Source organism: Haliotis asinina, chromosome 1 (assembly GCF_037392515.1).
Source record: "Haliotis asinina isolate JCU_RB_2024 chromosome 1, JCU_Hal_asi_v2, whole genome shotgun sequence".
Classification (NCBI taxonomy): domain Eukaryota; kingdom Metazoa; phylum Mollusca; class Gastropoda; order Lepetellida; family Haliotidae; genus Haliotis; species Haliotis asinina.
Window position 1 is genome coordinate 67,579,149 of NC_090280.1, and position 16,256 is coordinate 67,595,404.

Sequence of the window (16,256 nt, forward strand, 5' to 3'; positions counted from 1 at the left end):
AATTCATACCAAAATTCATTATAAATTGTAACCAGTACAAGCAATATATTAGCATTCAAATATTAGGAAAATATGAATATAGAATATTAGTTTCATCATGTATCAGTAATAGCTTAGACAAGACTCCTCTCAACAGTAGTAAAGCTTATCTCACAGACATTCTATTGAAAAAGGTATAAGTTATGACCACACAATTTCATAGTTAAAATCCTAGCCTGAGGTAATCAGAACACCACTGTAAGACAAACCATTCACTAAGACAAGGGTTATGTCTAGACAGGTTAATAAACTGCTTTGATGAGGTAAACATGCCATCACCTACAGTAAAATAACATTATGCAAACACCAGTTAAGGGTCGTTAAAGATCCAGCCCAGAGTAAGCAATCAAGCATCCAGTAAATGTGCCAACAAGATTAATGTCACTTAGATAATAGGATTAAAAGATTAAGTACTCCCCCTGTCTGGTCACTGAAGTCGTAATGGTAGGACACACACCATTTTGTTTATTCTGTATTTCATTGGCTATTGTAGGTTACACCCAGTTTTGTATCAGTCAGCAAATCAGAATCTTTGCATTGTTTAAATTGTAGTTAAATAGTCTCCAACTTCATTTGTCCATCAGTAGGGTTTAGACTCCCAACACAGGTCAGCTCTAGCCCTCAGCCCAGAGGGTTGTACCGACTCTCTGTGGCCACCCTTGTTACTCCATCTCTTGTAAATAAAATTGTAATTAGCTTCTTGTGACTTCGGACTCTTTGCTGAGTTAATTCCTCCAAGCAAACCAGCACGCCAGTTAGATAAGGGATTTCACTGGTACCCTCACTTGGACCCGAGATCCATATCATAACAGTTGGCGGAGAATCAACGATTTTCGGAACCTCGGAGCCCAGGAACTAACTACAACCAGCTACAAGAACATATGGAATAACAAGCGACTGCATCCACCTCTGATCTCAGCACTGGATTAAGGACCACCAACTCCTGTAAAGACACCAAGCAAGGAAGAAAAAGTCGTCAAAAATTGTAAGTACCAGATGACATTGTTGATTTCTTGTCTTTCTTCATTATAGTACGGTACATACTATAAGGTGTCATGGCCAATATGGAGTCAGGTATGGAAAATAACTTTGGAAGTGAAATTCCTACGGTGTCCTTAGTTACGCCCCTTGCCAAGAGTGTAATTCAGGTAACACTTGGCACTGAAACAACAACTTGTTTAATAGATACAGGGGCATCCATTTGTTGCATTTCATCTGCTTTTCTAAACAAAGCTTTCAACAACCCTGTACTTGGAAACTCATCCTTTCCACACAATCAAGATCAAGAAATTAGTGGATTAGCAAAAACAATGGACCAAATTTATATCCCTCCTCAGAGTGAAATTCACTTCAAGGTAAGACTGCCTGAGGCAAAAGATAATTCCCTCGTTCTCATTGAACCAATTGCCTCCCTCACTGCTCATTCTGAAGTAGCAGGTGGTAGGACCCTCTCGAAAGCACACAAGAAAACTGCTACATTTAGGCTAATGAATCCTTCCCAAGAAGAAAAAGTTTTAGACAAAGGCACAGTCGTTGGGAAATTTAGTTACATTGACAGACACTCTATCTCTGAAATTGACGGTGACCAGCCATTTGTAAGTATAGTTAGGACAGACAATAAGAAGACTGACAATGACTCTAGGGATTATGTCAAAGTTGCTCAAGATTTAGGGTTTGATCTAACCAAGACACAACTGATGCCTGACCAGCATCAAAGACTACTCAGGTTTTTAGGACAAAATAGAGACATGTTTTCCACAAGCCTTGCAGACTTAGGCAAGACTGATATGCATGAGCATGTCATTGACAATGGGCAACCATCCCCCTGTTAAGTGTAGGCCTTATCGGCAATCGCCCCATCTCCAAAGAGTCACTGAAGAACTGGTAGAAGATTTTCTCAAATATGATTTAATTGAGGAATCCACTTCAATGTATTCAGCCCCCATCATCTTAGTTAAGAAGCGTGACGGCTCATACAGATTTGTTTGTGACTACAGAAAGTTGAATTCTGTCACCTTACCAATGTCATGGCCACTCCCTGTTTTTGATGATGTTGTTGATCACATCGGCAATGGCCAAGCTACAATTTTCTCCACATTAGATCTCGCAAATGGCTTTTTCCAAGTGCCATTACATGAAGATTCAAAGCATAAAACTGCTTTTGTCACCCATCAAGGTCTATATCAATTCAAACGTTTTCCACAGGGTTTATCTAATTCTCCACTTTGTTTTCAGCAACTCATGAGCAAAGTGCTTAGGAAAATGCTTTTTAAAGTAGCACTGATTTACATTGATGATTTGATAATTTACAGCAAAAACTTTGAGGAACATCTCCAACATTTGGAGCAAGTCTTCTACTATCTCAAACAGGCAAATTTAACACTGAAGCCATCAAAATGCAATTTTGCAACAGACAAGGTTTCATTTCTCGGTCATGTCTTATCATGTGGAGGTGTCCAAGTTGATGACAAAAAGGTCGAAGCAATTAAGTCCTTCCCAGTACCCAAATCACAAAAACAGGTTCGTTCGTTTTTAGGCCTCACAAACTTTTACAGAAAGTATGTGAAAGATTATGCTAAAATAGCATTGCCACTGAATGCATTGTTAAAGAAGCATTCAGAGGCAGAAACTGGGAAGAAACCAAAATTCCAGTGGTCTCTCGAGTGTGATCAGGCATTTAACACACTCAAACATGCTATGTGTAACACACCTGTTCTAGCTTATCCAGACTTTGACAAAGAATTTTTCCTAGCAACCGATGTCAGCGATTTGAGCATAGGATTTGTATTAAGTCAAAAAGATGAAAAGAATAATGAGCATCCTATAGCTTTTGGAGGAAGAGCTCTTCATGGCAGCGAGAAGAACTGGAGCATTACGGAAAAAGAAGGCCTAGCTCTGGTTGAAGCCATCAGATCATTTCGTCCATACCTTGCAAATTCCAAATTCACTGTCTACACAGACCACATCGCTTTGAAATGGCTCAAATCCATCAAGGATGCCACAGGTAGGTTAGGTCGATGGTCGCTAGAACCATCTACCTATACTTTCGATATTGCTCATCGCAGCGGCAAAGCTAACGCAAATGCCGATGCACTTTCACGCAGGGAATATGAGCACAACATTAACTGCCAGAATCAAACAGAAGAAGATGCCGAGAAAACAGTCTTTACAGCAACTTCACTTGGGCAAAGAAGCAATACCACAACGTCGGCAAGCCCACATTTATCCTCACAGGTCACTCAATCCACTCAGACTGAGAAGGATAGCATAGTAAGTATTAATCACGTGGATTCTGAATCAAAGACATCCCATTGGTCTGTCACCTTTGAATACGAGGAGGACTACCAAACGGTACCGGCAAACGTTGTTGCAGCATTACATGCCACCAGTGATGATGTCACACAAGCTACAATGATCGAGGCAAATATTAATTCTCATCCCAACTTACGTCACCTACAAAGGATCTGTCCAGATTTCACCCAGATTTTTTACTACAAAGAAGATGTCCTTCCAGAAGATGAAAAAAATCGCCAAAAGATTCTACTTGAAGCCACTACCTTTGAAATTGATGATGGAATACTTTATAGATTTGTCCCACAGAGACAGAAGGGTCATGCAGATAAGTTTATTAAACAGCTGGCAGTTCCAAGAACTCTCAGGAACCAGGTCCTGAGATCCTACCACGATTCTGAGTTTGGCGGTTGTCACCATGGGAAGGAAAGGATGCACAACACCATGAGACCAAAATACTACTGGCCCAAGATGTACAGCGATATCGCTACATATGTCCAGACATGTGAGGTATGTCAACAAACCAAGAGGCACTATCACAGCAAGAAGGCACCCCTATGTCCACTACCTGTAGAAGAAGTCTTCACCCGATGGCATGTTGACATCCTTGGTCCCTTGCCAACTACACCTGACAAGTACAAGTTCATTCTGGTCATCACCGATGCAGCATCAAGATGGTGTGAAGCCTTTCCCCTTAGAACCCAAGAAGCCAGAGGTAGCAGATGTTCTTGTGAGAAAAATATTTTGTCGTTATGGCGCTCCAAGGACCTTAATTTCAGATAGAGGTCAGAACTTCATGTCAAAATTAATCAAAGCTATTTGTGAACTTTTGGCTATCAAATTCACTCATACTAGCCCATACCATCCCCAAACAAATAGCTGTGTAGAGAGGCTCAATTCCTACATCAATCAGTCACTAAGAGCCTATTGTAACAAAACTCAAAATGATTGGCCCCGCTTTCTTCCAGGCATTATGATGGCCTATCGGATGGCTCCAAATTCATCCACTCAAAAGTCCCCTTTCGTAATGCTTTTCGGCCGAGAAATGAGAGCTCCACAAGATGTATCGTTAATTCCAAAGGAAAATTTAGGCCACAACAACAAAAGTTATCTTTCAAATTTGCTTGAGGAGCTAGAAATTACAAGGACAATTGCAGCAGAAAACACAGCTTGAGCAAAGGAGGTGTATTCTGAACAATATAATCGTAAGGCCAAAGAACCAGATTTCTCCCCCGGTCAAAGAGTTTGGCTATACTGTCAAAAAGTAGAAAAAGGCCTTTGCAACAAATTAACCAAAAAGTGGTATGGCAGTTACTACATTGTTCATTTAGGTTCAAGTTTCACGTACAAATTGTGCCGAAGTTCTGACGACAAATTACACAAACCACTGGTCCATGCCAATCGTTTGAAGCCATATTTCGATCCAGCTGATCGACCACAGTATCCACCAGAACCATACCTGAACATCAACAATAATATGGATTCAGACGTCATAGATGACAACGAGGGACAAGTCAACAACCCACAGCTCAACAGCAAGGATTCCCAGTCAACACGTTCAACCAATGATCAATCATCTACAGGTGCAGAACTCAATTCTAAAACTAAGGCAGGCAATCCAAGGTCTCGAACCAAAAAGAAGACAGGCATACAGGAAAGCAAAGCAGGACCTAGTACAACAGTTTCAAACCAGGAGCAGAACAAACCAGGCCCAAGTAAATCCACCAAGGGAAAAGGAAATACAAACAAGGGAAAACGAGGAGTAAACAGGAAACATCATCAGCCCAAATCAAGGCCACAATCAGAATCAAGTCAGATTGAACAACCAACCCAACAACCAATGTCAAGCAAAGAAGACAAGGTTTTCAATCCTGATGACATTCATTCAATTCTTACTTCCAAGAGAGCAAACAACAAAATCTACTACAGGGTGAAATGGAAGGATCCAGAAAGAGGAAATACATGGGAATATGGCAGCAGCATCCCAGATGCAATTTGAAGAGAATTTCACGTCAAGAAAAACATGTCAGGAAAACGGCGAAAACGGCCACTGAAAAATCACAAATTCTTCAATCAAAAAGAATCAGCAGAAGAAAATCAATCAGTGAATGTTCTGTCACAGAACTTCAAACGGCACTCAACCATAGCCAAACAGCTATCGACCATAACAGCTCCAGGATGGAATACAGACCCATATCCAAAACACACATCGTTTGAAGCCATATTTCGATCCAGCTGATCGACCACAGTATCCACCAGAACCATACCTGAACATCAACAATAATATGGATTCAGACGTCATAGATGACAACGAGGGACAAGTCAACAACCCACAGCTCAACAGCAAGGATTCCCAGTCAACACGTTCAACCAATGATCAATCATCTACAGGTGCAGAACTCAATTCTAAAACTAAGGCAGGCAATCCAAGGTCTCGAACCAAAAAGAAGACAGGCATACAGGAAAGCAAAGCAGGACCTAGTACAACAGTTTCAAACCAGGAGCAGAACAAACCAGGCCCAAGTAAATCCACCAAGGGAAAAGGAAATACAAACAAGGGAAAACGAGGAGTAAACAGGAAACATCATCAGCCCAAATCAAGGCCACAATCAGAATCAAGTCAGATTGAACAACCAACCCAACAACCAATGTCAAGCAAAGAAGACAAGGTTTTCAATCCTGATGACATTCATTCAATTCTTACTTCCAAGAGAGCAAACAACAAAATCTACTACAGGGTGAAATGGAAGGATCCAGAAAGAGGAAATACATGGGAATATGGCAGCAGCATTCCAGATGCAATTTGAAGAGAATTTCACGTCAAGAAAAACATGTCAGGAAAACGGCGAAAACGGCCACTGAAAAATCACAAATTCTTCAATCAAAAAGAATCAGCAGAAGAAAATCAATCAGTGAATGTTCTGTCACAGAACTTCAAACGGCACTCAACCATAGCCAAACAGCTATCGACCATAACAGCTCCAGGATTGAATACAGACCCATATCCAAAACACACACGCCAAGTCAATGAGGCAATAACGGAAGTTTCGGCCATTGAAATAAGTCAAGGAGAGTGCTTTGTCTCAGTCACTATTGACAACAACTATTATTGTTCTTGTAATGAGTCTGATAATGTCCATGATGATGATTATACTTATGATACAGTTCATTTTGAATGTGTTCCTCTCCATCTCATGCAGGACTACCTCAATGAGAGCTACGAAGATGTAAAATTTATGCTCAAAACCGCCACCCCTGAAGAACATTATCAAGATGATGACTCTCCAATTTTCAAATCCAGCCGAAGGACTATATCGTACCACCCCTGCCAAGATCCAACTTTCTACAGAAATTTTGCTAGAAGCGCAGACTTTCTTTATTATTCAACAACAGATGATAGAATCTCCCGACCATTCCAAGGAGTGTTCGCGACATGCACATCTGGTCGTGAGATATCAATATTTCTGCGAAGAGTACAGGATATTCTTTTACAGTACCATCTCAAAAAAGAGCTAATTCCTTGTTAATAATATTAAGGTTTGTTGTCGTGTCATTTCACATTGTGTTACCTGAAGACACTAGTTGTGAACAAATGACATCAGCCTGATCACCTGAGTTATTTGCATCACAACAAAGTTTTGAGCATTGTTCTGATCAACCAATCTCAAACGTGAAATGAGGTGAAATGAAGTACTGGAGTGCAGAAACGAAACAAACCTATCGCGAAACGAAAACGAAGTACACCGTACGGAAACACAACAAACTTATCGCGAAATGAAAACAAAGTACACTGTACTGAAACAAAACAAACTTATCGCGAAACGAAAACAAAGTACATTGTACTAAAACAAAACAAACTTATCGCGAAATGAAAGCAAAGTACACCGTACTGAAACGAAACAAACCTATTGCGAAACGACAGCGAAATACGTCGTACCGTAATGGAACAAACCTTAAACAATGCGAAACATAAAATGAAATACAGCGTGCCAAAAACGGAACAAAACCAATGCGAAAAGGGAATAGACCGAAAATGAGCCAAGTATACAGCTTGGACTGATACTAAATGAACAAAAAATTGAGCGAAGTAAACTCAGTTAAGTAAACCAAAGCCAAAATAAAATAAAATAAAACAGAACTAAAAATCACTAAACAAATTAAAGGTGTTAGAACTAATGGTTCTAAACAAAATGTACTTGTATGAGCTCAAAGAACAAATGCACTTGTTAAATGCACAAGCACATGTATATATGTTTGCTTCTACATAACATTTCTCTCCTAACATGAGATACTTACTAATCCATGTACATTGCCCATGCCTGATTCCAGGTCTTGACTTCATATAAGAGACATTTTACTAATAGACAATTTATTTTCAGGGCAAAATATCCTTATGTACATATTCTGCACAAATCGAAATAATTTTCATGTATATCGTTGCCACTAACTAACTCTCATTTGTTTTGTATTTTTCATACAAATCATCTGTCTGCATGGGATAACGGACAAGTCAACTCCAAAAATTAGGATGTGGAACCATCACAAGGCCTCTTGGAAACATCAAGAACCAGCACACCTAGCCAAGACAAGCCAGATTCCACATCCTGACACCCTGACGACAGCAAAAAGAACCTGTGCCCCTATATCAGAGAGAGACAATAACATATTTAACTGTCATTTATTATTCTAACATTATGATGCAAGTGTCCATCAACTAAATTTTTACCATTGTCCACATTTTTTTTGTACAAGTTTGGGGACCAAACTTTTTCAGACAGAGGGGAAGTTATCATGAAATGATAATTCATACCAAAATTCATTATAAATTGTACCCAGTACAAGCAATATATTAGCATTCAAATATTAGGAAAATATGAATATAGAATATTAGTTTCATCATGTATCAGTAATAGCTTAGACAAGACTCCTCTCAACAGTAGTAAAGCTTATCTCACAGACATTCTATTGAAAAAGGTATAAGTTATGACCACACAATTTCATAGTTAAAATCCTAGCCTGAGGTAATCAGAACACCACTGTAAGACAAACCATTCACTAAGACAAGGGTTATGTCTAGACAGGTTAATAAACTGCTTTGATGAGGTAAACATGCTATCACCTACAGTAAAATAACATTATGCAAACACCAGTTAAGGGTCGTTAAAGATCCAGCCCAGAGTAAGCAATCAAGCATCCAGTAAATGTGCCAACAAGATTAATGTCACTTAGATAATAGGATTAAAAGATTAAGTACTCCCCCTGTCTGGTCACTGAAGTCGTAATGGTAGGACACACACCATTTTGTTTATTCTGTATTTCATTGGCTATTGTAGGTTACACCCAGTTTTGTATCAGTCAGCAAATCAGAATCTTTGTATTGTTTAAATTGTAGTTAAATAGTCTCCAACTTCATTTGTCCATCAGTAGGGTTTAGACTCCCAACACAGGTCAGCTCTAGCCCTCAGCCCAGAGGGTTGTACCGACTCTCTGTGGCCACCCTTGTTACTCCATCTCTTGTAAATAAAATTGTAATTAGCTTCTTGTGACTTCGGACTCTTTGCTGAGTTAATTCCCCCAAGCAAACCAGCACGCCAGTTAGATGAGGGATTTCACTGGTACCCTCACTTGGACCCGAGATCCATATCATAACAGTTCCTGCAAATCCTGAGGCTGTTTCCTATGACCACGAAGCCTTCTCCCAAGTGCATCACAAACATGTTCTATTGGATTAAGGTCAGGGGACCTCGATGGCCAGTCCATGACATTGACTCCAGCGTTTTGAAGGAAATTTCGTGTCAACATCACGGTATGCGGCTGAGCATCATCATGCTGGAACTGTAGACAAGGGCCATGAGCCACCATGAAACGAACGAGTTCAGGGGTGAGTACCTAGCAGCAGCTGTGAGGTTTCCAGAGATGACCAGGAGTCGGGAACGGCTGTTCCCACAGAAAGCACCCCACACCATGCAGCTTCCCCCCCCACCCCCCGAATTAGTCGACTTCCTGTGCACAACATTGGGCATACCGTTCATGACAATGTCTCCAGGCTCTATGCCTGCTGTCCATGAATCTGAGGGTAAACCTGGATTCATCACTAAAGACGACTTGATTCCAGTCTCTCTGGATGGTGATGTTGGGCCCACAGCAGACGCTGACATTACTGAAACAGTGTCAATATTGGCCTAGTATATGGACATTGACTGGCAGCCAGCAACGATTTTGAACGGTCTGTGAGGACAGTCGGCCACTAAACATCTCAGCCCTGGTTCGTGTAGCTGGCAGAAATCTGTCACATGGGTGACGTAGGACGATTTGACGGTCTTCTGCTCGTGACATCACACGTGGACAGCCCAACTTTGGGCAATCAGAAGTGGTGTCAGTTTGTTTAGACGACCTCGCAAGTCATACACAGTATGACAGCTGCATCCCATTGCTCTTGCGGCATCAATAACTGATCTTCTCGCTTGCAACATGCCAGTGACATGTTCACGTTGCACATTTGACAATCGTGGCATTTAAAGTACCGTTGGAACTGTGGTTTAAAACTGTTTTTTTTAAGAAAACTTTGATACGAAGATCATGTGATTGACTGCATGTGCAAAACCTGATTTGGCACTAACGTCATTTGCACAGTGAATGGATGGGTGTGAGTGGGTTTTGCTCAAGTTTTTCTAGAAATTTCAGCTACACAGATGTATCATCAGAGAACAATTATTATTATTTTTAAGAAGTACATTTTGTGAAGTTTCTTTTTTTGACTACGAGAGTGTATTTTCCGTGATTTGAGTTGTTATTAATTATCATTGCTGTAGTTGTAACTGGGTCACAATATTTAAGGTTTTAGTGTTAGTGATAATGGGTCACATTTTCTACAGAAAATTATTTAAGCGGCACGCCTCTAAGGCAGTACATCAGAGTTACATAAACATGTTCTAGAGCATTCCAGGTTAGTGGCGATGGTCATATGTGCTCGAATTTCAAGGAAATGACTGAATGTATATATAAATGATATATAAATATTTGCGCTGTCAAAAATCACAATCCCATCTTGTTCAACCCAACGAACTTAACGCAATGAACAAGATCTTCACATTTCGCGCACCACATCAGCTCCCCTTTGTAGTAAACACCAATGCAGCCAAATCGGCCGAAATGTGAAAGCCATTTGTGTACATATACAATGAAAATACACTACAGTTTTAAATGTGTGACATTAAGACATCGGGAACAGGTCAAAATGGCCACACGACAAAACGGCCACACTGATTCTAGTCAAAATGGCCACACAAAAAAGTCAAAATGGCCACAACCCCTAGTCAAAATGGCCATACCAAAAAGTTAAAATGGCCACAACCCCTAGTCAAAATGGCCATGCCAAAAAGTCAAAATGACAAACAAAAAGGTCAAAATGGCCATACATTATTTTATTATTTCTTAATACTTGTGACAATTGTATTATTTGATATCAAAGTGTAAAATGACAAAAGAAGTTATATCACACAAAATTTGGTGTTTATTATTAAGGTACTTTCATACCTGATACTTGGAGACTGAGGAGGAAGAGAAGTTCACCCTTCTTGAGACAAAATTTGGTGTTTATTATTAAGGTACTTTCATACCTGATACTTGGAGACTGAGGAAGTAGAGAAGTTCACCCTTCTTGAGACTGGCTCATAGAAGGGAAAATCTCTACTGATGGAGTCCAGTGGGTAAACCTATGTCCACAAGGTATTTCCCCTGTTCTCAAATATATGAAATGATAATATGTATCATGTAGTAAATAACTGTAATTCATTGTAGTTCTTTATTACTGTGTATATACTTTGTAATGCTGTAAATATAATGCAAACATTACAATGTATGATGTTATATTTATCAAATTTATTTTCATTTTAGTCTTCAAGAGGTCAGAAGGTGTAATGTCAACTTATCCTCTAATTGGCTTGTTAAATACTTATCAACACATTATTACATTATTACATACGTTGTGTAACCTTAATTAATGTGTGAATCTAGAAGTGCCTCGTTAACTAGCCACCATTGATCAACTAATTGTTAATCTTGTGTTGATTGTTATTGTTCTTATACTCTTCAGGTGAATGTGGCAGCCATGGCCAATCTTCAGGACTACTGGTATGATCAAGTTTTTGACTAGACGTAACAGCTGACTGGACCATTGGAAGATCAAGATTTTGACTAGAAGTAGCTGATGAACAGGTAACATAAACAGTAAAAAAGGTGCTTGTACAGGAATAAAAAACATACATATATACTTGTCATTTGTATAACATGATTTGTTCAAGTGTATTGAACATCAGGCTTTGTCTTATATAATTCCTTTTCTCATTTTTACACTTTGATATCAAATAAGACAAATGTCATGAGTATTGAAAAATAATAAAATAATGTACGGCCATCTTGACTTTTTTGTGTGGCCATTTTGACTTTTTGGCATTGCCATTTTTACTTTTCTGTGTATCATAGAATCACGGAATAAATATTTCAGGACACAACACTTGACATATCGTCGTAAAAGGAAAAAGATATACCGTCCATGCACCAGCGTGAACGTTGCCGGCTACTGGCTAACTATCTCTAAGTGTAATGGTAACACTCAGATGGGCCCCGTCTCGCTTATAGCAATAGATATATAGCTTTGGCGAACGTTAGCGCGCTCAAAAGGACACGCCCAACTCCCATCGCGCATACGACATGCGCTGTCAGTTTAAAGGGCACTGATGCGGAGCAATTTCCGTGGACTGGTGTAAACTTTTGTTATTGTTTTTCTCTCGTGAGTACCCGGATGATATCCCAGAATTCGTGACTGGTTCGTGACCTCTGCTGCGCAGTCCGTAAGCGCAATTGATAGTTTAATTATAGACAGATCAACTAAGGTGAAGACACTTTTACTCTATTACAAATGTATTATGAAAACAAATGAAACACTTTGAAGGTTAATCATCTGCCAGTGGTAGAAATGGTAAAAAACAATTAGGACGGAAAAATAACGAAGCCAATGTACGTCTCTATATTTTGTCTCATAACCCTAATTAGTTTATTGTCATATTTATATGATTCTGAAAATTAATAAAAGAACACGCGATCTGCTTATACTCATAGTAAATTTCTAACATAACAGCAACATTTATACATTGTATAGATTGCCAATATGGATTCTATTTCACACACATACGCGATCTAGTGTGTGTTTTCTGTCATACAGATTCTGCTGAATGCTACAACAAATAGATTAAAACAAAATGCAAATAATGAATGTAAAATAGACTAATTTTATAGCAACAATGTCAGGCTACTACCTTGTTCAGGAATGTATCCATCAATATCCACGTAAAATAAATTGTATTCCATTCATCTGCAGCTGGTAAATAATCCTGCTCTGTGTCGCGTGTCTTACAACTGTCTAATTTGCGAAAAAGTAACACATCGTTTTACGTCTTTCGTTGGTGAACACCAGATAAACATCTCATTGGTCTCCCAAGATAGCACACCTGGCAACTAATTGTATGATGTCCGCTATTCTAAGTAATTTAGTTAACCAATAATGAGCAATCAATCAATCAACGCAAGGGTGGTTAATTCTTTGAAGGGAGGATGTTGTTTTTACGACAGGGTGTAGTCATCTACACACACTGCCTTTTGACAAATCTGCCAGAAGATTAAAGTAATTAATCAATCAGTGTGTTATCGGTTAATCCTTTGATCGATGTTTGTTTTTGTAACTCAGCTGATAAACCCTCTTGCATCACTTACATGCACATATTACATAACATACAATATATTTGCCATTACAGACCTTAATTTATAATGTTGAGTATTTACTCCAGACAGGAGAAATGCCAAATGGGAACCTTTGTTGAGTAACCGAAGTGGTGTTACTACTAATTATACCTGTTACAAATTCATTAATTGACCATCCAGAGAATGATGACAAATAACATGTGTAGGTTTACACCATCAAACGCGAGTTACAGCAAGGAAGATGTAATCTCTGTCTCGCATGCAGCCTGAAACACTTATGGGCCGAAACTGTTTTGAGGATACCAACGGAATTTCGTTACATAAGGAATACACACAGGCATTTGCTGTGTACTTGGGTAAATAGGTGAAATAAGGGGGTTTTTTACGTAAGAAAATTTTCAGATTTCTCTACCAAAGGCAAAGTCATCATTTTTGTTTACAAATTCAAATAAATCAACTGTGTGTTTTTATTATCATAAATAATAAACCATTGTAGGTACCATAGCTACCAAAATTTACGTATGATATTTGCTATCACAGCTGAACCATCACTCAAAACTACCTAAATATAAAGCTTTGCAATCTTCCATACTGAAACAAATGGCTTGCTAAGTGCAAATACATCATATTTTCATGTAACATGATTAAATATCGAGGTTAAAAACACAGAAATAGCATCAAATTGGATCAGTAACTATGCCATCCAAGCATCCGAAAAGAAGTACACTGCTGGGATATTTGGTTACGATCAGACAAGGAATACCATGGATATTTTTAAACAAATGGCATATGATGGACATTCGGCCTCCTGACTGTTTAGGTGAAGAAATTCTGCTAATATGGACAGGAGCCTAGTTCTTTTGTACGTCACGGTCGAAGGAGCGGGTGCTGACCAATTTGCGGTTTGGTTTCGTAATTAGACAGTTGGCGAGAAACATTATTCGCTCCGCATCAGTGCCCCTTTAAGGTCGGACCGTCCCGATCAGCACACCTACCAGACAAGTGACGGGAAGGTCGCCTATTATGTTGACTGGATTCCTGTCTTACCCATCCCACTAAAAATATCGCAAAATAGCTTTGGCAAAAGGTGGTGTGCTTAAAGGGAACTAAGTAAGCTGCCTCCCGGCTCATTTGCGCTCGCTAACGTTCGGCAAAACCTTGTTGCGATATGCGAGGCGGGGGCCCAGCATAGGGAACAGAGAAACGTTTATACCAATGCAAGAACCAGTTTACACCTGCCACCTAGCGGGCGTCATTCGCACTGGACGACAATCGGATTGTATCGGTAAACTACGGACTCAAACGCAAACTTCCGAAGGAAACCAGACGAGATTGAACGAGATTGCACGAGGTTGTTAGCGTTTGTTGTTGTCCAGACAGGGAATCCATAATGGTAAAGTGTATATTTTCATCATTTAAGCTATATGGTAGAAACAAAGATCTCTTTTCAAATTTTGAATGGTTCACTCCCTGCACTGATATGCAAATCGACTGGTCACAAATCAAAATTATGTTTCGGTGGAATTTTCGTGAAGCTGTTTTGTCAGTGAATCACACATGGTGATCACGCGTCACACGTAGTCTGTCTTGCAAGTTGCCATAATATGTAATGCTAAATCAGACTTTGATATAAAACTATTATGAATAATACATGCCAAGAGTTATACTGATTTTGATTTTGAAATTGAATCCCTGTCTCTACTAAGACTAATATTCTCGTCCTCGCAGATTTGGTATAGAGCTTTTCACAATTTCAGGGTTTTTTTTTTGCAATGTTTACCCCGTTTCAGTTATTTTTATGTGTCTGTATGTAGATAGGTATGTATATGTCGTATAATAAAAAAAGTATCTTGGTTGATTTTAAAATGTATTATTACGTTATTTTCTGGACTTCTTCATAATATCGCGACGCCATACGTTTCCGATCGTCATGTTTTCGATCGGCCATTATGATTCCCATTTATAGCGCGATAATGCGGGAAAATCCATGAGAAGCATCCTGCATGTCATCAACATGATCCCCGCTATTGGTGGGACATAAATATACTATGAATCAAAGTTTATGCGTCAACAACAGTAAAAAATCATTGAAAGATTTATTTTAACTAGGGAATCATTAATGCAATATCTACCTCATAATCAAATGCATAAAAATCCTAAATCTTTACTCCAAAGATGCCATTCATGTTTCGCCTGCATGGTTGACATACTACCTAACAAGATCATGTTACTAGTCATATGACCACGCTGCTAGATTTATTTTCATGGTCGTTTATTTCATACTAGTGCCGTTTAAATTATTTTGCCTCACGAATGCAATCAACGTAAAAATGCCAGATACCGGCAGTGTAATTATTAGGCTCTAGATAATGATGATAAGGGGTAGCTGGACGGGAAATCCTATGACTTTCCATCTCATATGGTACACACCATGATAAATGACATGGGAAATCTACTACTTACACAGGTGTTTTATTCCCAGCTGCAGTTAAAACTGTTTTAGAGCAAATTAGAAAGGGAAATTCTTTATCATCTCTGCAATCTGAAATGTTTGACTGTATAGTGAGAGTTTTTGATACAAGGGGCATGTCGTACTACTACAACATCGCTAAAAATATTCAGCCAACGAAAGGATTGAAAACATATGACGTCACGTCCGGCGAAACTTTGAGATTGCCTCGATAGAAGTGGCAGCTTAATGATAGAAAATGTGTAATATGCATGGGAATATAATAGTTTATGAAATTAACTTCATCTTGTCTGAAGGTAGGCTGAACGATATTAAAAGATTTATTTTTCGTTCGCGAAATGTTTTATCGCTATCCGATCGAAAACCCATTACGCCAGGATATATATAACGGAAGTGAAAACTGTTATCAGATTGTCTATTATCGTGATTTGTGAAAACACCTGGAAAGCAGAAACACCACCCTCAGCTGTTGCATGTGCAAATTTTGTAATGTAAGCTCAGTGCTCTTGTAAACTCATTTGTTTCATTAGAATGTCATGTCTAATTGCAGAAACATAAAAATTTAAAGTATTCATCTCTTCAGATGAGTTTTCAGAAATTTTTATGCTAATACTGCCATTACATCTAGTATGAATCAAAACTTACGTTGTCAAGTGTATTCCTGTGATTACTATAAGGTCATCTGCATATGTTCTGT

At 39.0% G+C, this 16,256-nt stretch overlaps 2 protein-coding genes across 2 annotated transcripts in view; both read left to right on the top strand.

The window, feature by feature from the left end:
* Positions 1 to 5,615: 5,615 nt before the first annotated feature.
* LOC137274773 (uncharacterized protein DDB_G0280579-like) lies at positions 5,616 to 6,137 on the top strand. The gene has a single exon (XM_067808110.1). The coding sequence runs from the start codon at positions 5,616 to 5,618 to the stop codon at positions 6,135 to 6,137; it is 522 nt and encodes a 173-aa protein (XP_067664211.1).
* Positions 6,138 to 14,087: 7,950 nt separating this feature from the next.
* The window catches only part of LOC137296353 (elongin-B-like), a 55,993-nt gene continuing 53,824 nt past the window's right edge, over positions 14,088 to 16,256 (top strand). The window contains exon 1 of the mRNA XM_067828138.1: positions 14,088 to 14,482. Coding sequence (XP_067684239.1) covers positions 14,480 to 14,482 — 3 coding nt within the window. The 5' untranslated portion in view covers positions 14,088 to 14,479. The remainder of the gene's footprint in view (positions 14,483 to 16,256) is intronic.